General features: G+C 40.5%; 1 protein-coding gene across 4 annotated transcripts in view; it reads left to right on the top strand.

Moving 5' to 3' along the window:
* Nucleotides 1–8,411: 8,411 nt before the first annotated feature.
* Nucleotides 8,412–24,702, top strand: part of TAF1B (TATA-box binding protein associated factor, RNA polymerase I subunit B) — a 54,688-nt gene continuing 38,397 nt past the window's right edge. Inside the window, exons 1-8 of one of the 4 annotated variants that reach the window (XM_075145067.1) lie at nt 8,412–9,787; nt 10,686–10,784; nt 11,248–11,335; nt 13,185–13,282; nt 13,573–13,668; nt 14,286–14,418; nt 17,840–17,996; nt 24,504–24,603. In XM_075145067.1, the coding sequence (XP_075001168.1) occupies nt 9,707–9,787; nt 10,686–10,784; nt 11,248–11,335; nt 13,185–13,282; nt 13,573–13,668; nt 14,286–14,418; nt 17,840–17,996; nt 24,504–24,603 (852 nt within the window). In that variant the 5' untranslated portion in view covers nt 8,412–9,706. Of the gene's footprint in view, nt 9,788–10,685; nt 10,785–11,247; nt 11,336–11,577; nt 11,755–13,184; nt 13,283–13,572; nt 13,669–14,285; nt 14,419–17,839; nt 17,997–24,503; nt 24,604–24,702 lie in introns of those variants that run through there. The other 3 variants (XM_075145069.1, XM_075145068.1, XM_075145070.1) reach the window with 3 other exon arrangements.

The raw sequence follows: 24,702 nt of genomic DNA, 5'->3' as shown, positions 1-24,702 counted from the left end.
ACTAGCCCCAGATTCTCTGGAGAAGAAGTTGTGGATTTTGATCTGTCTTTTGATATTTCCAAGACTTTCTTGTCCTTGTGTGTAGATAGGGGAGAACTGTGGTATCCCCCACATTTCTGGAACGTAGTCCCTGAGGCAGAAGTTCTCATCCTACGTCTGTTTCCCCTTTCCATTCCCGGCCCATACGCCAGCCCTCCTCCGCACACCCATCCAGCCCCAGGTGCTCTCCTCTGCCTACTCAGGGAGTCCCTGAAACTTCAGACAGAGGGGAAAACACCGCAGGCTCCTTATTCCACCTTCCCAGGTCTGTGTTGCACAGAAAGGCAAGAAGGAAGACAGATGAGGGCAATCTGGAACGGATGGGCTCTTCCTACTGAATTCTCGTACTGAAAGTTTAACCAAGTTACGGCTCAGTAAGGACTGAGAGTAACGTGGCCTCCAGTATCCAGGCCAGCAGCATCACAAGGGATGTGTCGTTGCCTAATAGCAATAGTCTAATCGCGTAGGTTTTCACAGGAAAGTGGAAAAGATTGAAATGTGTATGAGCTACAGAAAAACATTTTGACAACTTGAAGTGTATGTAATTTTCAGCTTTTTAGCCTAGCAATTATTTCATTGTGGATTTTTAAAAAATATTTCACATCATAGAAGTTTTTCTTGAGTTTTCCCTCAACATTTCCGTTTTTCAGCATCAGAAAAAGGGGAAAAACATTCCCCTGCCACCATCCCCCAATTTATTTTTTCAAACCTTCGCACATCTACTTCTGCCTTCTCTCTCCTTTCCCCCCTTCCCTGCCTCTTGAGACAGAAATGCTGATCAGATGGGGCTTCCCTTCCGGACTGAACTTTGTAGGGCTTCTCCCATTTAGGAGACCAGCTCCAGTCCCAGCAAAATGCTGTCAGTTACAGGGAAAAAATGAACGAACCAACAAATGTTGGCAAGACCACAAAATACAGAGCGTGCCTGTAGGAGGAATATATTCTCAAGGCTGGGGAAATACTGAATTTTCACAACATTGGAGCAGATAATCCGGAGGAGGATGGAATTTTTTCCCTAGCACTCCCTAGTACAAATAAACACCGCTGAGAAAACAAACTTGTTTAGGTGAGAGAGGGTTGAATTAAACAGCGGTATCCATTTGTGGTCACCTAAAGCTGCTTCTATGCAGATCGCTTATCTTTGTTTACTGCTCTAAATTGCCTAAATGGTGTGAGCAATTCTGGGGATGGGTGTATGCTGTTTATGCCTTTGTTTGGGTTTGCTTGCCCTTGTCATATGGACAGGGATAAGATGAAAATAAGATTCTTGGTCTGACTTTCAGACCTTCTTTTTCTTCCTTTCCGACGATTGTGAAGGATACTTAGAGTACATTAGAATTTTTAAATCAGTAAATCATCCCTTCCCTGTCTTGAGTATACTCTTGAATTCACGCATAGTGTCTTATGTGCGTGGCTAAAAAGAAGAAATGGAATAAAGATTATGAAGGCATCAGTAATTTGGGCACGTGGCCATTTTACCGCACATTATATTCATGTGAGAAAGCAAGCATCTATTTGGCTACCATCGAAAAAAATCCCTGAGTAAAATCACGCCCCAAATCCCTACTCCGTGAAGCCACATGATTTCACACGCTACCTTCAGAGTGTGATCAGACCACTAAGCGAAGGTGACTTTATTACACAGGTATGTGCTGGATTTTCCTCGGGGCGAGGGTGGGATTCCCAGAGCACACCATGTGTTGGGGATTTGCATCCCACCTTCCCGGTTTCAAAGCCTCTTCTGAGGAGAGCTCGTTTGAAGAGGTGCTTTAGGTAGGCAGCAGGGATAGGGAAAGAGAATTACTATTTTTTAAAGCTCTATAGCCAACGTGAAACGTTTTCTGTGTGCAGACTGATCCAAGAAGTGGGGGCTGTAAGAAAATTAATTACTTATAAGTTCTTCACGTGCCAGCGATAGAAAAGAAGGTATAAATAAATAAATATCAAAGACACTGTGGGGAAAGAAATCCCTGATGCAATAGTAAGCTATCGCTCCAGAATTACGTGCTGCAGGATTATGCGCTGATCTGACTAAGAGAACTCGTGGTGTGCAGATCTACAGATCCATCTGCAAGTGGTGACAGTGATACATCTGTTTCCCAAGGGTGAGCTAAGGCTAAATGCATTCTGTGATAATTGCCACCGTATGCATACATACACCTAGCCCATGTCAGTGTCCAAGAGGGCATGATCAAAAATCCACTGAAATGAGTGAAAAATTTTCCACTGTCTTTAATGGGCTTTGGATAGGATCTTGAAGCTTATACTTTAATGAACAACCACATAGCTTTATGTTTAAAACCAGGAAAACAACCAGTGCAGGAACACAATGAGTTCTTTTAATGGTAGTAAAAGGTCACCAAATGGACAATTTTCAATTATAATTCAATCACTCTCCTCAAGTAGAGACTACATTGTTTAAAAACTAAAAAGTCTTAAGACGAAACATATCAATAAGCTGAAAAAAGCTTGACTCATTCCTAACTTTCCTCTTCTCATCCTCATTGCACAAAAACTCTTAAAAATTCGTTCCAGCATTTTTCTCCCAATTATAATGCTTGATCCCTTTGTCACCGCTAAATGCATCCTCTTAAGCCAAAAATTTGCTAGAACTGTACTGATAAAACAGAGCTACAATTCAATTTGCTATACTCAAACAGGTCCTCACAGAGTCTCAGGTACACCTCAGTCCTGGCCAGAGCCTTTCTACGCTTTTGGTGTCCTCACTTGATACCTGAACCAAAGACGTGTGCAGTCTTCAGCACTGCAGGAGCAAAGCTTTCCTCTGCGACCTTTCTGTGTATCCACAGAAATAAGTTATTTTAAGGATATTATGTAGGGGTGAGGCAAAAAGGAACCACCATGGCTCTGTCCCCTTGTCATTATGGCCTATTTAGTAACACCACCACCACAAATGCCCCAGTGCACAGGTGAGCTCAAAACACCACTGAACCTTGCTGAGGCACAATATATTCACGCTGGTGTGAAGCTATCTAGGTCTTTTCTTCAGAAAGAAAGGACAGAAAAATGATGGTGAGAAAAGGGGGCAAAAGCCATTGGGGAAATGAGATTGTAAGTCAAAGCAAACCTATTCCTCTATTTTACTATATTCTCATTTTTGTTATTATAATAGCAATCACAACTACTTTTTATAGCCCATTCAAAAAATAGTTCATGAACTGCAGGGGGTCCTACAAATTTAATTGCAATTTTTTTTAATGTTGTAGTTAGATCAGAAAATATATGTTTCTAAATTCTCCTTTTAAACGCCACAATCCTGCATAAGTATTTATAATAAAAACTATCATAAAAGATGTGTATTGGGGATGGGGAATAGAAATTGAGAAAGGGAAATTTTTTCTTTATTTTAAGGGTATATTAAATATTATTCTTGGTTTAATTTTCTTTACAGAACATTCACTTTGCCAGAACCATGTGTAGTTTAGAACGGCATTTATCAAACATCCTTTGTAACCTTGAACATGCAGGTCGGTTTTGAAGAGTACAGCATCCTGGCTAGGGTGATCCTACTGGTTCTTCTGGATTCTCCTGAATGCTGCTGCGTTCTCCTTTTGACAGAGACAACTTGGGAAGTGCAGCCTTGAGTCCAAAGCTTGGGAATGTTCTGAAAACCGGGGTTTGCATTCTGCTCATTTCTATTTCTTCTACATTTGGCTCTCCTTCACCTCTGTGTATGCCAGTGTGGAATCATCCATCATGGTTTTTTTGGAACAAACATTGGAAACCTGCTCCCAGTGCTCTATAGATCATGCATGATGGCCTTTTGGAAGCATGATAGAATGAAGTATGATAGGAAAAGGTGCAGGTTTTTTTGAGATTTCAATTTTTTGAAACCAGAAGTTGTTGGTTCCTTGCCATAGCCTTGTTGTGTCTTCTTCTGAATTTTCTCCTACTAACACATGTCATTTTATACGTGGTTACATTTAAATTACTGGGGGAAAAATTAAACCAGTCTGAAGCGACCATTAAGGATACCAATAGATATCTCCTGTTTACCAAAACAATGTTTGAACAAAAGGGTAAACTAAACGCTATTAAGCATAAAGGATATGTTGGGCTTGTTTGTTAAGACTTGACCTAAAAAGAATGACTTGCTATTTGCTTTGTAGCATGCTTTGGGATATTAATGACTGTTTTGGCTAAGAAGGATTTTGAAAGCGGTATCTTTTTTGAAATTTAATTTAACTTAGAGCTCTGCTAGTGTGTAACTAATTAAAAAAGCTTCTGGAGCTGAAACTTAGCTTACTAGAAGATGGGTAAAAGCATGTAGGATTGCTTAGTGTTCAAGTCCTGCTCTGGACTTGGTTGTGTCATGATCCAATAACCAGACTGATTACCAGCAGATTACCAGCCATTTACCTCAGCAATGGCTTCGCTAGCACATGGAGAATGACTCCAGCATCACAGTCTCTTCTTTTTTTGTGTGAGCTTCTTTAGATATTTAAGGTCAACCACTTAGAAAGACTTTTAAAATTTGTGCTTATATAAAATACATTTTTAAGACATCATCTAATGACAATATATGCTGAAGATATAAAGTTGCTGCTGCATTAAGGTACTGAAAAATATCAAACACCTCTCCTCTTGTTTTGGTACTGACACGCAGCTCAGACTTCATAATGAGAAATGATGGGAGAGAAATGGTAAAAGAACCGTTTTATAGCTCCTATTGCAACCCCAGAACCAAGACTACTCTTTACTTCTATGCAGGAACAATGACCAGTGAATACTTCCAGTTATGGATTATGTCCATCAGTGATCCCATCTTTGCTATGTCTCTGGTTATGGAGCATGAGCCAGTATTTGGGCTCTGGTAATCCTAATTCTCCATGTTAATGAATGACTGCAGGAGAAAATAAGCCTGTGACAGAAATCTACACATAATGATTCCAAAACTTATCAGCACTTTAGAGGACTTAATTAACTATATGGTGAAAAACGCCCTGTGAACACCACCACCCCCCCACCAAGGCTATGTAGGACATAATGAGTACATTACTTTGCTTCCTTGATTCTGCTGCTTTCTGCATTTTTCCGTGACCCTTACATTCCTGCCTGCCACTGCCCACAAGTATATTTCTTTGCTGCCCAGTTTTAATCAGCAGACGAGCTGTGTACTGTGCATTCACTGAATATGCGCAGACATGTGCATGTCTACCAGATTAACAATCTCCAGGATCCCGTTGGATCTGAATTCCTAGCAGTGAGTAGCTGTTCCCAGCAGTATTATTCGGAGCCCCTTCGTGAGTGCCAGCTCCACAAGGTGGCTCTCGATTCCTTTAAAAATACCACTGCGTTTGTGGATTAAACAGAGCCGAGAACGCTCTTCAGGGCTCTACGGACACACAAGGCTCTAGTGGAACCAAAGATCCCCTTCAGTATGCTGTGTATTTTTCTTTCAGTAAAGCTGGAAACTAGACAAGGCCTGACACTATTAAAGTAAAGTATTACAATTTTAAGGAAAGTTTCATGTTAGCTGTTCAATAAAATCTGAAAAAGGAGAAAATAAAGGCATTATACATGCCTAGGATGTGAAATGGGACATTCAAACACCCACTACCTACTCTGTTCCTTTGTGGCTGCTAAGATCACCCTCCCTCCTGGAAGTGTCCTTCCCCTACTCTGTATCTCTGTAGGATCAGGTTAACATGGTCACCAGGTACTGAGGGGTGCAACCTCTGCTAGTATGGACAGAGAGGGAGGTGCTCCTCAGGAAAGAGATCCTGTCTTTGAAGGCGAGGACCCACAATGAGGTCTTTACTTGACTCCAGCCAGGACTTCAGCATCCCCAGCCAGACCTCCCAAATCACTTTGTTGCTGACCACATGTTGGCATGGCTTCAGATCACATGAAGAGGTTGAACCCAAAGAATTTTACCTCCTAGAGCAATTCATCTGAACGTGAGGTCCTCCCCTGTGGTCTGTGTCTCCAAACACCCCTGGTTAGATGATCGCAGATGATCGCCAGCTCTCTGTGGCATGGAGAGTCACATGTGAAACTGGACTGAGACTGTGGCATCGCAACGTACCTCTGTGAGATGAGCTGGGCTGCAGCATATGTGCAAAGCACAAGCTGATGGCGCAAACCTCGTACTTGGTGCATAAGGCTGGATAAGTCTGCCCTCCCTCCTGGGTGCAGTATTGCTGCTTTTGGTAAAGCATCCACTGAAAAATTCAACTTCATGCTGCTCACATCCTAAGAACAGCTTAAGAAAACCCGAGCAAACTTTGGGAAAAAAAGTTATCTGCTTTCTAGTTTTTTGGATGTTTGAGGTCATATTTTCAGGTTTTCCACAGCAGGGCTAGAAATTGATTCAAAAAATAAAATTTGAGAGCTGCAGCTATATAATAAACACTAACTATTGCAAGGGTGTGTCTAAGCCGTAACGTTAAATTCATTCTTCTTGTCGCTTCCTTCAAAGCTCCGCTGAGCTCAGCCCCTCCCTGGTTATCCTCCCCTGACGAGCTTGCTGCAACCCCTACGCTTCGCTGCTGTTCCCACCTTTGTCCCTTCTGCTGCCGGCTTCTTGCACAACTGCCTCTCCTTTGCCTCCACCACACTTCTGCTTGGCACAGCTTTTCCCCTTGACCCTTTCTATAGCGTGGTCTCTTTTAAAGATCAGTTAGAGTGAAGCCATCTGCTTCTTGTTTTCCTAATTTCCCTTTTGTTTTCTGTCTGTCTTTAAACAGAGCTAAAATGAGTTCTTCCATGGAGAGATGGTGCAAAAATAAAATTGTGGGTGCTAATAACTATGTATATCTTCTATAAATTCGAATCTGGTAGATCTGCCCTGTGTTGATCTGCACAATCTTTAGAGCAGCTGAGGTTGCCTTTCTGCTCTAATTCTTTGTAGTAGGTGTCTGACAACGGGTAAAGACTCTGGGGAGAATCTCTGCTACAGAAGTTCGTATCCTAGAGCCAACACAAATTCACGAGCAATATCCCGAAGGATAGGCCAAGGGACATGTCTTTCAGTCCAATATGTAGCTTTTACGTTTTCACATGTAAAAAGTCTGCAGTCAAGAGCCAGAAATGTGATATCAGCAATGGAACCCAGTTCATTAAAAATTCAAATCAATGGAAACAACAGGACGTATTATTTATCTAAGCCTTGAATCAATCTGACTACTATGCATAATGATCTTAATTAGAAAAGTGAGCCAAAGCAGGAAGACAGTCTGTCTCCTGGCTTTGAAATTATCATACCCCTATCAGTATGCTTGGGTAACTTGTAATTAGGGACAAAGGTTACACATAATTTTATATGCTGAAAAACCGGTTTTATACATGTCATTTAAAAAAATATTTAAGAAATAGATATAAGACTTGCTACCCCTATTATGCTTTGATTTTTCGCTACTAGATTACTAGTCTGCACTAATTAGTTGATGGTCTTAAGAAATACTGATAGAAGCTTTGCATTTATATAGGGCCTGGATACTAATAAGTAACTAGTAATATCAGTATTAGTCTTTGTACAACTTCTCTTCTGAAGTTTGGTAGCTTTTCATATTTCTGTTTCACCTGCATGGAAAACGCAGCCCAGAAAAGCAGCGTGGGTTGTCCAAAAGCAGAGAGTAAGTGCTTGCCTGTTCAAAAACTTCACTGGCACGTTACACTGGCATGCCCAGAATTACACCAATATTGCACCCCGTGCAGTCACCCACCCTTTTCTTCTTATCGTGCTTATCTTCAACTGCTGCCATCGAATATGAAGTCTTCTTGTTTTCACAAATTGGCAGAGTCCTGTGATTACGCTTTCTTTAACAGTTTTTTTGACCAGCTGTAATTAGAAAACAGAAGTCCTAACTCTGAGGTCCTGCCTCATCAAAGCAGTCACTTCCACGCTTAATTTAAACAAATTCTTCAATTTAGTTAAATCCGCTGAGCAGGCCCACTGCCTGCTCACAGCGTCGAGTCACACACGAGCATCGCTGTCAGCAAGAGCAATGCCTTATCTTCTGAACTGGAACACAACTCTTCCTGTTTTATCACAGATACAGCTACCCTGATTTTTTTCAAGGTAGTATTTCACCTTAGAAATTCATTACAAAAAGATCAAACTCTTTCCGTCACACAAAATGGCTTTGCTTTCCCAGAACAGTATTTCCACAAATAAAAAACATGGAAATTAAAATCACAAGTAGGATCTGTTTCATCAAAGTATTAGCTACATTTCTGTGAGGTTGACAATCACCTTTTTAACATGTCAGGAATTATATGCGTAATTCTCTTTAATGGGTGTTACAAATGTTCATCCCACACTGAAAAAAGATCACAGTTGGTATGAGTAATAACTTTTTTTCTTGAACATCAACAGTTCCCCTCTAGCTCTGTACATATCCTACAACATCAATGTAACCACAGCTGTCAAGGCAGCCTCACCTCTTTCTATGTATATTTTAGCTTTAATTTTTTCCCATGCTTTCACTTAGTGGACCTTTTTTTTTTTAAGGGGCCTAAACCTGTTCTCCAATTTTGTGGGCAAATTCATTGCAATAACAGATCTCAGTGTTTAGACATCTTTAAACATTATTATTAGCGTGCAAGAAATTAGAGACCTACATCAAGATCTGGAGGTTTGGGGTTTTTTTTTTAATTGAAAGCGAATTTCAAATCATAGTTTCCCTCATTCAAGGATCTCCAAACACTTTACATCATTAAATGAGTTCTTGTGGTCTCCTTTTGTACAGGCAGTAGCAGTCCCCCTTCCAACAGCTTTGGCACAGCCTCAGCGGTCACCCACTGTGCGTACCCGGCCAGGGCGACGCAAGGGCGAGGATGCAGAGGCATGGCAGTGGGCTGGGGCTGGAGGGACGTGTATCCCCTCTGGTCCCCGGGACACTGCTGTGGAGAAGCACCCATGTCCCCTCAGTGAAGTGCTCAATGTCCCCTCTCAGGTGCAGCACCCATGTCCCCTCAGAAGTGAAGCACCCCCATGTCCCTCAGTTAAGCGCCCCACGTCCCCTCAGAGGTGAAGCACCCATGTCCCCTCAGTTAATCGCCCCACGACCCCTCAGAGGGGAAGCACCCATGTCCCCTCAGTTAAGCGCCCCACATCCCCTCAGAGGGGAAGCACCCATGTCCCCTCAGTTAAGCGCCTCACATCCCCTCAGAAGGGAAGCACCCATGTCCCCTCAGAGGGGAAGCACCCACGTCCCCTCAGTTAAGCGCCGCACGTCCCCTCAGAGGTGAAGCACCCACGTCCCCTCAGTTAAGCGCCGCACGTCCCCTCAGAGGTGAAGCACCCCGTGCCACCTCAGTGGGGACGCGCCCATGTCCCCTCAGAGGGGAAGGGCCCCGTGCCCCTTCGGGGCCTTGCTCTCCTCCCGGGGCCCGCGCGGGCCCTCTGGCCAGCGCGGTGGGCCTGTCGCCACCCCAAGCGGCGCCGGAGCGCAGGGGTCCCTCAGCGCCTTCCAGCCGCTCCGCCAAAAGCTCTCCGGCCAGGGGAGATGGGGGGACGGGGCGGGACCCAGGGGCGCCCGGAGCAGCCGGTAGGGCGGGAGGTGGCGGTCCCCCAGCCGGGGAGAGGCTCGACAAAGGCAGCCGGGTCGGGGGTGCCCAGGCCCGCGGCGGGCCCGGAACGCAAGTGCCAGGGCTGGCGTTTCCAGGCCGGCCCGCAGTGCCGACGCTCGGCGCGGTTGCCATGGTGTGGGCCCCGGGGCAGCAGCCGGCATGGACGAGGAGGCCACGGTGGGGGCCGGGCGGCTCCGCGGCGCAGGGAACGGTGGGGGCGGCTGGTTTCGCTGGGCCGGAGGGAGCTGGCGGAGCGCAGCGGCTGCGGCCGCGTGGGAGGCGCTTCCCCGCCGGGCGTTCAGCGGCTGCGGGCTGTGGGGTGGGGGGGTCCGGCGGGAGAGCGGAGGCGCCGCTGGGCGCTGCCTGCCCCGGCCCGGCCCGGCCCTGCCCCGCCCGCCGGGCACGGCCGGCGCCTGGAGGCGGCGGGCGAGGCCCTGTGCGGACCCCTCAGCGCGGCAGCCGCGGGGTCGGTGTTTGGCAGCTGGCGGGGGCGGGTGCTCTGTCCCGGCCGGGGGCCGGTGAGGGGCCGCGGGTGTGCCCCAGCCGTCTTCCCCGGCCGAAGGGAGCTGCCCGTCCCCAGCACGCTCGTGTGGGGTGCTTCTGAAAAACACTTTTTAAAAGTCTGTTGTTTCCTCTCTTTTCTCCTTCCTCCTCCGGTTTCTCCGGGAAGTCTCCCTTTCTCCCGGCACGTCTGTTCACCGGCTTGTGCAGGCTTTCTTCCACTACATATGTTTCTTCACAGTTCTAGAAATTTATTTTTATTTTCATCTCCTGCTCTCTGCTTTTTGTCTCTGCTTCCATTTTTGATGGGTGGTTTTTTCCAAGCCATGTCATGTGTGCTAGATGTCGATTATTATTCCCCATATACTAATGTTCACAAACACAAGAGCTGATGCTTGCCAGCTAAAAATATTTGTTCATAGTTGTCTATGACTGATAGCAAATGCTATGATTACTTGTTATCAGCCACAGCTAACATAAAGGGCATAAATATTCTCCCCTATGAATAATCTCAAAAGCTGTCCAGTAGCCTAGCGGTAGTGCCATTTGTTTTACTTGAACACATGTGAAACATTGTTTTTGTTGTTTGGTTTTTTTTTCCCTTTTAGAGAGATTTTAATGAACGCTGTGCCCAATGTTCAGAAGTGAACTGGGGTCTCACTGATGGAGGCAGATTTTATTGCAGATCTTGCCACAACGTTACCGAGGTAAAAAGCTAAGCTACTGGCCTTGGAAAAGGTTTATTTTGATTGTTTCTTGTTTTTTTATTGGCATTAGGAGTTAAAGGAGTTAAAGGCAGTCTCAAGCTTTACTTGAGACTGTTTAATACTAATGTTCCTTGAAATCACAAAATTTAAAATGAGCCATTTTAAGATGCTGTGTTGCTGTAGCTGTAGTGCCGGCATGCTGCCTAGATGCCTTAGAGGTATTGCTTGGGTACTGCTGCACTTCAATACAGTACCAATGTAGGCAAACCTTGATGCATATCACCTGTATGTCCAGGATAGTAATCTTCTATTTTTGCAATTTCTGAATTAAAAGTTCAGAACGTTCCGTCTCCCTTTAGTTTAGGAAATTTGAACAAGTTCCTCCATTATGTTTTATGATGGGACAATCTATGCAAGCTAGGCCTGGCTTTTTTCCTTGCTAAGATATATTCCTGTTTTGCAGAGAACTAGAGAAGTTGTAAACACTGATTTTATTTCTAATACAAGAATCCAGACAATCTCCAAAGGTTTAAGAAAGCAGGAAAAAACTGGTATGTATGAGTTTCCTTCTGTGTTTTGCATAAGAATGACTGTTCAGTCATGGTTCACCTAGCCCATTATGTCTTTGACAGTGGCCAAAAGCAGATAGCTAGGAAAGACTGTAAGAACAGAAACAAAATATACCCCTCAAATGCTGTCAGTACCTTGGGTGGTCACCTTTGGTGACTTCCTGAGCCACAGGTGACCTCTGTGAGCCTGGTGGTGGGTTTTTTTGCATTGAACTATGTGTTACTGCCACTTTGATTTGTGGAAGCCAATACTCACTGAAGATACTGGTGGCATGCATTCAGATGTGGTGATCCCTTTGTTCCTTCCTTGTGATGGCTATCACAAAACCAGAAAAGTTGTCTGTCTTCGTAAGTGAGATGCGACGGTGACCCAGCTCTTAGAATGTCAATCTGGCTTGCAGGTACTTGGCACTGTAACCTACACACAAACCTACATGGAAGAGATTTCATGCAGTTACAATAGCTAAACCAATATTACATCTTTCATCCAGAGTCACTTCTGTACTTTTAATTTCATGATTCAAAAGAATAGTAGTCATTGTGTATGATGATATATGCTGTAAGGATGTTATGGTAAGGCTGCTGCTGGAGCTATGTATGTGTACTGTGATGGCTGGATAGATGTTTTACTGTTGTGGTCACTTTCAAAAAGCAAAAATGCATTACAATGCTAAATGAAGCAATGGGATTATCTTTGTCTCTGGTACGCTGACCTATCTTCGCTCTAGTGCGGTGGCAGTGGGTTACTACATTCCTTTGAAAAGAACAGTTGTGGGGAAGTGAAGGGAGGAGTGAAAAGGGCAACAACCTTAACACCTCCACTTGTCTTTATCCTGTGTTGCTCCTAAAGTCTCAGCTGTGTACCACTTCGTGCTTTTTATTTCTCCTGTTAGGAAGGTCATTAGCCATCCCCCAGGCTTCCTAAGAAAGAAATCCTTAGCTTCATACAGTCCTTTCTGTGAGCGCAGTTACGTTATACTATGGCAGCTTATTTTCATGCATTTATAGGAGTAAGCTGTATCTGTGGTTAACAGTTAAAGCCAACATCATTAAAGCAGGGCAGAAGCTTTGGGCAGATAACTTCTAAGATGGTGAGATGCAAGGTGTGATTGGAAGGAAAAATAATGAAGAACAGGTGTGGAGGGAATGAAAAGGAAATTGAGAAATGAAGGGAAAATTTCGAAGACCAAAAGCCTGTAGAAAAGGAATTGTAAATATAGAGAGGTAAAGGTGAAAAGTAAATGTTACGCAGTTTGAGGGAATAATGAATTGATTGGAGAAGGCCCATTCCTTATGAAATTCATGTTGTGCTGGGATTTGCTAGAAGCTCTGAATATCTGAGAAAGTTTCTTTCATTTGTATGATTCTGTGGGAGAGAATGGTAAAGAACGTGGTGATATTGGTTGTTTTTTGCCTGACTCGCCACCGTAATGTGTTCCAGTTTTCTGTGCCGGGGATGAGAAAGAAATGATTGTATTTCATTTTTTAATGACAGGTTCTCAGTTATTTTAAAACTGGTCACTTAACTCTCCACTCGATTGCCACACTAGAAATTATAGTGTAATATGTTACTCTTGGGAAATGTGTGGAGAACAGTGCTTGTTCAGTAGCTTTTCTTCTTGATTAAGGCTGTGAATAAATGGAAGTTAATGGAGTATTCAGTGTAGCTGGTCTATGCTCTAGGATCTGAAATTATTTAATAGAGAGACATGTCTCTGTCCTGATACCAAGAGAACAGAACATTAAGTGGAAATAAGTGTGCATAAGGTTAAAAAAAACTCCCAAACAGTACAAACAAAAAAACCATGCTTTTTTTTTTTTTTTTACTTAGATGGAGGCTGTGAATGGTATGTTTGTGAAGGCTTTCAGCTTGTGCTCAAGAAACAAGCTGAAGCTTTGGAAGCATTAGGAGTATGTCCACAAATGAAGGTATGTAGATGTCAGTGTGAGTTCTACACGCTGAGTGTGTAATGGGAGTGTTATGTAAAAAGATTGTAATTTTTAAAGTGAATTGAACAACTCCCTGTTTAAAAACATTGAGCATATGAAAACAAACTTAGTTTCTCTCGTAATTTTAAAACATAGTTTATAAATCACAGTTAATAAAATTAGAGCTGGAACATTATTCAGATTCCTGAGTTAGAAATTACAGACTGTTCTCTCACCAATTAATGATTTTGTAAACTTTGCACTAATCACTGTCCATTTGTATTTATCAGGATGAAATTCTGTGCAATTTTTGGAGGCGTTATCTTCAGAAGAGCAAACAGGCATACTGCAACAGGCCAGCTGGGGAAACTGTCAAAGCATTATCAGTAGGTGAAAAGCTCAAATCCCATGAGATGTTGGGTACCTTTTTAAAAAGCAACAACGGAAGCCGCCTTTGTTCAAGCTACATATCTAGCTTGTGTTAATGTCACTTCAGTATGAAGGATGTCTTCTAAACAGGGTTCCACATGTCCATTTTGTTGTTTTGGGTTTTTTCCATTTCAAGAGACAAATAATTCTCTGAGTATGGAAAACTGCTTGTTTAAAAATATTGCTTTATCTTGGCATAGATAGTCAGTAGATAGAGCAGAAATCACAATACAAAATGCATCATCAGCTACCATCCTTTCCTGCCTGCTCTCTTGAAGTTACTTATTTCATCAAGCTTTGATTCTATGTATTGCCAACTTTCTGATCATTGTAGCAGATTGAAATGTAATGTAATTACTAGAAATCTTCTTAGCTTGAGAAATCCTTTTAAAATACTTTTTTAATGTACTGTTTCTTTATGTACTGGTGTTTCATAGACAAAGTAAAAATGTGAACAGTTTTGGTTTAAACTTCATTTACTGTTGATCCTGCGTCTATCATGCATTATTTGGTTTCTTCAGATTGAGACAGTAACTAACAGTAGATAATATAATGACTTATTTACAAAACGCAGGTATGTGATAGCAGTACTGATGTGGACAGCGAACCAGAGAGACCTAGCCTTCTTCACCTGTTGTCTCTCTCTGAAAGTGAGGGGGATCTACAAACTGATTGCAGCTTTGCCTCATCAACTAGCAGGGTCTCAGGTAGGAGCAATGAACTGAACTATCTGGAAACCATTTTTGTATAGTTTTTTTGATATAAATAAATATATATAAAGTGTATTCATGTGTAATGAATTGGAGGAGCTGGTTGGAAAGTGTAAAGTTTTCAGTCCTGTTTGCCACTAGTGTACTTTATATTCTACGAGACATAGAAGACTTTCCTCCCCAAACCCCACCCAAAGAGATGGAAGTTGAACAGAACCTGGAAATACAATGGGAAATAGGAGGAAGCTCTATTTTATAACAAGTTTGCTTCATGCCTCCTGTTTGGAGTGGGGAAAAATTGCTATTATATCGGCAAAGCTAGATGTTCACAAACACGGCAGCTTTAAAGAATAAGCCCTTGTTTAGCTAATAGCAGAGCTGTCAGTTGTGACTTTGATGTTAAAAAACATGAGTTTGTTCTTTTGGGGGGAGGGTTATTTTTTTTTTTCTATCCCATAGATATATTTAGCTTTCTAATTTTTTTCCTTACGGTATTTTTGGTCTTACAGTATCTTTTGTCTCTGCATTCTTTTTACTACTTTCCCCATAACCCCTTCTATCAAAAATCTTCTTTTAGCATTCCATCAGTTTCTCCTTTCTGTTCACAATATCAACTTGAAAATAATTACAGAATGCTAAACATTTTACTTTTTACAAAAAAATTGGAGTGTTTGGTGCTACTGGGCAAGTGTAATGCCAGACAATGCTGCGATGTCTGATATTGGAAATACATTTCAAGGCACATTTCAAAGCCTTTGCTTGCATTTTAAACTTACGATGTTTTTTCTTCTTTGCGTTATTCTTTGTTTGCCTTTTCCTTCTTTGTCTGTTTCAGTGTTTCTTTTTCCCCTGTTATATACTGTCTTCTTTATGTCCCATTTCTGTTCTTCTATGATATTACTTGTCTGCCCTCAGAAGAATGCAATCTTGTTCTTTCATGTTTTTCTCTTTGTTTTGTAAAGTCCAGAAATAGTAATAGAATGAGAAACTTGATCTGCAGCAATTAAAAAAAATAAGAAACTTTTAAAAATCCAGACAGAATTAGAGAGGGGAAAAAGGTGTAAAAAATGGTGACACAAATTTTTGTGAATATAATGTGAGTACTTTTCATCCTCATATATTAAAATGGCAAAATTTTCAGGTAAAAAGTCACTGTATGTTTGTACATGTAGCAGATCTTGGGTGTTTCACAAATATATATTATTTGAAAAGAATCGAGTGAAAAAATTCTAGTGAAAATATTCCATTGAATTTTCTTCCCCTTTTTGATGTCTGGAGGAACTCCTTTCTTCCTTGGTATTTGTGCCTTTTTATAGTTATGTTTCTTAGAGTTTTTAGAACAGCTAGATAGCCTTAAGATAGGCCATAATTTAACATGTTCTTGGTCTGTTGTTTCAGAAATTGAATTCAGCTTTAAGTAGTCCTACTGATTTCACTAAAAGCACTTGAAATGAATTAAGAGTTCAGTGACACTTAGAAGTACATTTTCGTGAAATCAAACAAACATAGGAATTGTTTTGTATATTGAAATTTAAGACATGTAATACTAGATGTGTTCTAGTCGATTATAAATTGTTGTGAAGGTTCATAAGTTTCCTTTTCTGTGCTGTTTTTACTGAGCTGTTATTGCTACAGACTGGAAACCTCAACACCCTTTTTTTCCTAAGAGGCTTGTCCAATGTGCAAGCATTTTTTTTTTTGTTATTTTTATGTAGGGATAATAGCAAATTCCACCGAGTATAGCGCCGAGATATTGCTAGAGAAGCCTATTAAACTTTTAAATTATTATAGGTGTGTAACTGTGTGTTGTCATGCCTTGCATAAGCTGGAAGAAATAAAAGGAAATTGTGCGCCATCATTAAGGCCACAAATATGATGAGGATTACTTTAAATTGAGTTGAACGTGAAATTAATAATGAAGCTTCGGTCACGAAGCTGCCTTTAAGCAGTATCCGTGTAAAAGGTGAAACTGTTGACTGAAAAGGCTAGCTGATGTTCCTGCTTTTGTTCTCCAACGCACCTATACTGAAAGACCTCGTAGGGTACTGTCATCTAGACCTCGTCTCGGTCTGTACGAGGTGTATGTTTGAGCCGGGTCTTTTAACCTGTTGCGGTGTCCCTGGTGCTACTGGCCGCCGTTCTAGGAGCCGGTAGGTGGCATCAAAGACCAGTTCTGGCTCAGGAACACACTATTTGCAGTGTCTGTCTTCGTATTGCGTGTCAGTGGGCGCTGGAGCTCTACCGCTGACGGCTGTCACTTTACAGGCTTGGCTATCACCTGCCAGCATAACCATGGAGCTGCCAAGCTCTCTGAAGTTTTAAACTGTTTTTTGCAGGCTGCTTGCCATGGCCCTGCAGCTCCCAGCTGGGGAGCTGTGGATCCAGCCCTTGCTGTTCCTGTCTGAACAGGTGAACAGTCTGTGGGGAAGCACAGTGAGAACATCTCTATAGAATTGATGCTTGATATTTTGTGCTGGTGTGCTTTAAATACAAAACATTTTCATTTGTCCCAGCAGGGTCATGATGTAGGGAAAAGAGGCTTTTCTTTTTCTCTTCCTCCTTACCTGAACTCCCAGGTTTCACTGCTGAAAAGGTTCCTAACTCATAAATCACTCCCCTAAATTAAATTTCTCATTGCTGCTTCTCTTAGTTTTCAGTGATTCATCTCAGTAAGGAAATAAAGAGGTTTGGTTGTATGTTATTGGTTGTTTTTTTGCCCCCCACCTTCTTTACCATTTGCTATGTTTTTGTTCTAAAGGTGTTTTCTTTTTCACTGAATGCAGATACATTTTTTAAAAGAATACTTACTTTTCCACAGTTAGAGATTATATGGCAGATGGATGCCTACTTTAACCTCCGTAAAATTTCTGCAATGTAAATTATGTTCTCGTTAAAGTCCTGACTGTGCTGAAGTTTAAAACTCTGTGTTTTAATCCCCAACTCTGAGGAACTGATTTAAGCACATCGAATTTTTCCTTGTTTCCCCACTGTTCCCTTAGCTCTCAAATAGGAAATAGTATTTCCAGCTCGTAAGTACTGTTACTTATATGTTGTGTAGGAGTTAATGTCTTTCTAGAACTCCAGGTTTAAATGTAGTTCCTAACAAAAGGTCTGTTTTGATGGGTACCAGAGTGAGTTTTGTCTCTTCATATGATCCAGCGTCTTAGTCAAGTGAAGCAGCAGTTTATGAAACAGGTTGTCATCTCATATCGTGCTGGATGAATAAATTAGAGTTAAGCTGTTTAGTAGAAAAGTACACAAACTACCAAACTACTCAAAGTGATGATTTCAAAATGTTACTGGTTGCTGAACAAGGGTCCTTGTATGTTCCTTTATCTTATTTTCTGTATACCATGAATCATGTGTATATCATATAAATTACTTTTTTTTTCTTTTCTGTTTTTAACATAAACCCAAGAAAGCACCTCTGTGTGCTCTGGATCGGTAGATGGTAGCTTGTATTTAATGAAGAACCAAAAGGAGAAACTGAGGATGACAATGCCAATGACCCTTTCATTTTGTTACATGGCATTACTCTGGTTGAGAGAACCAATGACGTTATCTGATCTCTTAAGGTATGAATAGTCTCTAGTGAAATATTTGTTGCTTTTATAAATAATACGTTTTTAAAAAATTAGATCTGTACTATTGCCTTCTTACTAATTTGTTCAGTAATAGTGAGAAGTTCTCTCTATTTAGTTGTTGTTTCTTTTCTTTGACATAACAATTTGTGCTGCTGCTTTTGGGAAACGTTCTCCTCTGTTGCTTGCAATGAATCTCAAAGACCTGTAAGGGAGAAGATTTTGGAGCTAAAGAAGTTTTTTATCCTTCTCCTTCAAAATTTCTTAAGATTCGCTGGAGGTGTGTATGGTCACACTTTTGCTACTTTTGCTGTTGTCAGCATGCCACAATTAATGAGTAAACATTCTCCAGGACTTACATCAGTGTCATCATACAAACAATACCAGCAGTATATAGTGATCTGAAAGATAGCTAAGTAGTTTCATGCAATGGAGTTGGGCACAGAAATTAATATAGGAAGTCCTTTTTTGTCTTCATATCTTTGTATCTGTAATTATCAGAGTTCAGAATAATATAGCTTTTAATATAGTAGAAATAAAATGTTCTAATAATAGGGTTTGCTAAATGGAGACCGTCAAACTATTGCTGACAATGCAGTTCCCTTCTCCCCCCTACAACAAGGCTATGAACACATTCCTTATTTACTTAAGGAATGAAAAATAATTCAACTTTTCTTGTTAGCAATAAATATTTTAAATCAGGCCCAAATAGTGTAATTCAGGGATTCTTAGATTTTCCTTGGAAGACCTTTTGTATACTGATGCTCCTTTTTAACAAGTGTTGAAATACCGAGTATTTCTAAAAAGATGGGGGAAAAAATGTTACTTTGCCAAAATTTAAGAAACAGAAAGACTCAGGTAACTGTACGTTGGCAATTGGACAAAATAAAGGAAAAACTGATTCAAAATTCAGTTGATACAGTAGATTTCAGTTCTTAAATTTTTATTTTTCAAATATATAACCTGTGAGGTAAAAGGCAAGGTAGTGACTACAATATGACTAGTATTGCTGCTGAAAGCGTGATGAATGCAAGGGAAGTTTACCCCAGAGCCTGATCTTCCATCACGGCCTCTCTCTCCCCCCGGAGTGCCAACTTCCACCTGCAGTTTTCTAGCTTTGTACAAGCTTCCCGAGAAGGATGGGTATTGAAGAATGCTCTTTTGCAAGTACTTTTAAAAAGGGGAGGTTTGTATGTCTCGAAGTACAGTAGTTAATACTAACTAATTTATTTCTATGCAAAATGGTGTTTAACCCTTTGATTTAAGTTTAGGGGGCTGTTGCCTTCATGGATCAGAATTGCAGAAACCATTGCATATTTGCATAACTGGATATGCTGTTGTTGCATAAAAGATGCTTGTAAAATGTTTGGCAAAATGCCACAGTATTGAGAATTCGATATAGAAGTATTTATTGAGTGGATTAAGAAAAAGTAGAACTCAAAAGTAGTTTTCAATAACAAGATTTATTACTGACCAGTATCTTCCTACGGAAATTCTGTAGGAATCGGAACTACTGTAGTGTAACCTGTATTTTTGTAAATGATTAGAAAATAAATATATAAATCCTGTCTGATAATGTTTGTATATGGCAAAAATCCAAGTAGTAAATTACAATTGTTGGGACAGAGCAAATGGTTCACAGTAAAGAATTCTTGCTTAGCCCATCCTATTTGGAGAGAAAAATGAATAATTAAATGGATAATTAAGTATCTATTCTGGGGTTACTGTATCTTGGAAACTGTTTCTGGAAAGCCTGTGGGGTCATACGAGGCAAAAACATCTTCACAAGTTCCTGTCTTAGTATGATGGTGTGGTTTAAAAAAAACCAAACTGTCAAAGTCAACTGTTAAGAGGAAAGGTAGATTGTGTTGTTTGCATATGGATCGTTATTTGGCGCTTTAAAAATTGGGAACTGCAGAAAAGATCCATGAAAATGATTCAGAACCTGGAGAACATCCCTCGTACTGGGATCCTTAAGAGCTGAGCACATTTGCTGGAAAGGATTTAGAGGAAACATGAAAACAGCAAAAAAAGCTGGAAAAGGAGAGAAAAAAAAATCAAGTACCAAATATAGCACAAAAAGGCATAACCAGAAACTAATAATTGGAAATTGAAATAAGATTATTTGATTGAGAAGATATCATTTAATTAGATACAATTTATGGGTTTAACACTTTTAACAGGGCGTAAATCAAAATGATTCAGTGACTTTAAATGCACTGAACGCATGAACTGAATTAAATGCAGAAAGTGATGTTTAAAAGAATGTCATTTGTATTGCAAAGTTTTACAATGATACGATAGTTATATAAGACCATAATTACATTATCATGCTTCACTCCCTACCCTTAAGGTCTTTGCCTTTCACAAATTTGATGAAGAAGGGGAAAGAATTTTAAATTGCATGAACTACCGTAAAACTCTTGTTTTCTAACTTCTGAATATTTAAGTTTAAAAAAATCAGACAATGTTAACATTTTTGCATGCATTAAGATACACAGATCAAAATAGTGACAGACCAGAGATGAAAACTATGCAGAGAAAACATGAAATATTCAGCATTACCCTTTAAATCTTTATAGGCAAATTGTTTTATTTAAACCACCTGAATTACAGTTGTGCTTAAAGTTCTGCCTTGTTTTTTCCTCAATTTGGTTTTCTCCCTGCCCTGAAGTCAGCTGACTACAGGTCCTCCCTTGTGATACATGCTTAGGCACCATGGTAGGGCAATCTGCCAGCTTTTAAAGGATTTACAACTCCAAAAATATACTCCTCCTTGCTACTTGACGTGCTTAGCAGAAAAACACTACAATTACCTCCTTTCACAGGGACATTTTGGTTTAAAAATTACACTTTTAACAACCTTCTACTCAAGTCTATGCAACACATTAAATCCTTTTCTCACAATAGTCCATATGCTGTATATTATTTATCTAAATAATTTATCTAAATAATAAAATTGTTGGCTTGTGGAAAAAGTTTCAAGATGCTAGACTTCGAGATGCTGAGAACTAATGCCTTTCAAATGAGGTTATACCTAGCTGTGCTGGCAAGACTGAACTTGTCATCAGTTTGTGGCATTACTGCGTGGCTTTAACAGATGCATCATTTCCTCGTAGCATGCAGAGGACCTAGGATTTTTTTCATACTTGGACCTTACTAATGTATGCTGCTGCTGTAATTAAAAGAACATGGACTGTGTACTGTATCTGTCAGTCAAGTTTTCAAGCACTTCACTGATACAACGTAGTCTTACAAGTGTTTTGATCATCTGTCTGTTAAATGAAGGGTTTGGAAGAACAGCAGAAGAAACTGTTCTGAAGTGCTATTCCAAATTTGGGCTTTTGGAGTAAGTGTTAAAAACCTGAATCATCAGCACATTGTATTCATAACAGGGCATTTGGGCTGTTTCGTGTATTTTTAGAACGTAAAAACAACACTTAACCTGAGAGAGAAGAGCATTCTTTTGTACGGAGACATTAATTTCAAGCTAGGAAAGATGTCATTATTTTTTAAACAGTTGCAATGCTTTGACTTGGTACAGCCAAGTTAGTGAAAACTTTTTTTTTAAAAACCATTTTGATGGACATTGCTTGTCTCTTGCAGTGTAAGGATGTGGTTCCAGCATCAGTTTAAGTTGATCTGATTTTCTGTTGCTGTGGTCCTGCATAAACATTCCTGCTTTCTCTTGCCCTGGGTACTAGCATTCATCCAGTTTATGGTATATTAGTTGAAAGAAGTAAATCTGCAGAAAACTAATTTTGCAAAAGAAAGTTTCACCGGCCATTTTAGCGCAGGTTAATTTGCTCCACCACAGTCCCTTTCCACCTTGTGCTGGCAATAATGTTCCTGCAGACAGCTGAGTCTGGAAATCTGTCTGGTTGAAATCAAACCCTGGAAAACAAAAGACTGGTTCTCAATCTACTCCTCTGTCTGAGAAGTCACACAAGTGCTTTTGTCAGCAGGGAGGAGCGTGTGGCAGAGGACTGAAGGGAGGGTGGGATTTCCCATTTCAGAGGCAGCAAGCTGTTAGGGTGGTTTGGCTGCAATCACCACCACACCACACCCGAAGGAAGGTCTTGATTGTTTGTCCTTGTCCAGCTGATGCTGTGCTGGCTTAGGAGGTTGCTGCTCTTGGTGTCTTGGTACCAGCTCTTCAGATCTGACAGCTAATGGTGTGATTGTGCCTTAACACGTGTCAGCCAAAGCTTATCATCACCTGAGCCAGTAATGGGTCACTGTTGCTGAAAGAGGCAGGTCTTGCTCCCCTTTCTTCTCTCCTCCTGCTTGTGTGATGCATCCCCTTCTCTCTGCCAACTCTTGCAGTGTTGGAGCCATCTGTGAGCCTTCTCAGTTTGTTAGATGATGGGAAACAAACCCTTCTTTCTTGCCATAGGGTAATGGGCAGTCTTCTGCTGTTGTGAGTTACATTTGTGGAAGAGGATGACGAGCAACAGGAGCAGCCAGACTAGTTATGTTGAGCTTTTAGGTTGGCTCAATGTGTTTTGTGAAACCATCCCTCAAGTTTAAGTTCTTCAATTTAGTGCAGCTGACCTTGACAAAAATGAGCTAAGGAGCTGTCGTGCAAGCTGCGCAGCAAATCAGGTGGGATGGCAAGGACAAGCAACTGGTGCTGTGTTTGGATGATAACCTCACCGAGTATGTGGACCAGTGCACATCTCCACTCGGGGTGGGGAAATGCTATTTACGCTGGTTGAGGAAAGTTGAAATTTACATCACACAATTTGATTAGAAAGGATTGTGCAGCGACTGTTACCTCTTCACTTAAGAGACTAATAAGCTGAGCTTCAAAATAAAAAGTATTGGGCAATGTGATTTTTCAGATTGCAGTTATTTTTCAGAAATGATTATAAATGATGGGTTAATTCTAACTGAGAGTTTTGATTAAGAAATACACTTTTCATTTTAATCCCAGTTTGAATTCAATTTTTTAAATAAACTGAAAATTCAGTTAAGAATGTTTTTGAAAAAAATTAGGATATAACTGTAAACTTCACAGTTACGAGCCTTTAAATAGAATTTTAGTCAACTTCAGTAGATATACACTACATAACATGCAACAAGTGGTGATTAGGGCACTGGACTGCGAGAGGGAAGGTGAGCTTGTGAATGGCCGTAGGCTCAGAAGGGAAGCGAATCCTCCTCAACAGTGGCTGCTCTGTCTGTGAAGACATTGTTCTGCCTTATTTTTGTTCTTTTTCTTTTTTTTCTCCAGACGCATTTTGAATGAAAGTGGCAGATTGCTGTGCTTTATGAGGAACTCTGTGTTTCAGCTTGTGGGATTGGATCCAGCTAGCGATTGAAGTGTTTAGGTACTGCCCCGCACTGGGAGCAGATGCAGAGCCCAGCCTTACAACCACTGTAGGAACCCAGGAGGGACTTGCAGAGTTCGTAGACCAAGAAGTTTCTAATCTACGTGGCAAGATCAGAGAGATCTTGTGCAGATAACTGTGCAGATAACACAGCTGGCAGGAGAGAAAATTGTTTTAAAATCTCTAATATTATTTCAACAACAGGGTCTCCTCTGTTTGAAATGTTAACTTATTCCAGTTTAATGTACTCTTTCAACAAAATTGTTTGGGAGAAGAGGAAACAGGAAGGCAGTTCTAGCTTAGTGCTATGGGAGACCACTAATATGCTTTAATCTGGAATGAGAGTAATGTCCGTTCCCTTGTGAGGATCCATGCTTGTTCAGTGCTTGCTTTGCCTGGTGTGAATGTCAGCTAAAATGTTAGATAAGAGCAGGAGTTTGGTGTGTTGGTGGCTTTTCATTGGTAGCTGTTGTTAAGTCCCATCTTTATATATATATATGAAAAAGTCAAGAAAAATTCCAAATAATACTGGTAACCACTTACCAAAGCCAGTTTTTAACAAAAGATGCATTATTTGGGTGCAAATAAAAAAATAAATTATTTTGTAATTATTAGTATACAAAATCATTTCTATTCATACCCGAATAATACTTTTTTAAAAAAATCAGAATACAGATGTAATTAATGGGGTTTCAGTTCTGTGTATCTGCTCATCATTCTGTGACTTTCTCCCTACCACATTACCTGACTCAAACTCCTCCAGCAGAAAGTGTGTGTTTTAAAAGTAAAATTTACTTAAAGCTTTAGAATTTTGAAAAAAAAAATCCATACTATTCAAAGGAGGCTTAAAGCAGTTTCAGAAATGCAGTAGCTGAAGAATGTGCAGAACAAACTCCATATAAGTGTGTTGATTGTAAGCTTACTGCCATAACATTATTATTTGTCAATCATATCTGAGCTTGAACTTAAAGGCTTGTTAAATGATTGAACTGGTTTTTGTTGTATGGAGCATTTAGGGGTGTGTAACTTCAGATAGAATTGCTTAGGCAGTATAATACTGATGTTATTTCAAATCAGAAGTTCATTTGTATATTAATTTTAGAATAAACATATGCATTTGTCATACTAAATACTATTTTGATTTGGTCTTCATTTTTTTTTTATGCAGGTTTGTTGTTGAAGGTCATATTCCATATTTGAATGTTTTTCAGCATTTTCCGGAGAAGATGAAATTATGTGGACTTGATCTTAAGATCTTTTGTGTAGAGGTAATTTTTTTCTTAAAGGGAAAGATTAAAAAAACCAACTAAAACGTAGTTATCTTGTGGTATTTAAATTTCTTTGGTCACCGTACTAATAAATTGATT

The sequence above is a fragment of the Calonectris borealis genome, chromosome 3 (genome assembly GCF_964195595.1).
Source record: "Calonectris borealis chromosome 3, bCalBor7.hap1.2, whole genome shotgun sequence".
Classification (NCBI taxonomy): domain Eukaryota; kingdom Metazoa; phylum Chordata; class Aves; order Procellariiformes; family Procellariidae; genus Calonectris; species Calonectris borealis.
This window is presented reverse-complemented; position numbering and strand designations above follow the sequence as displayed.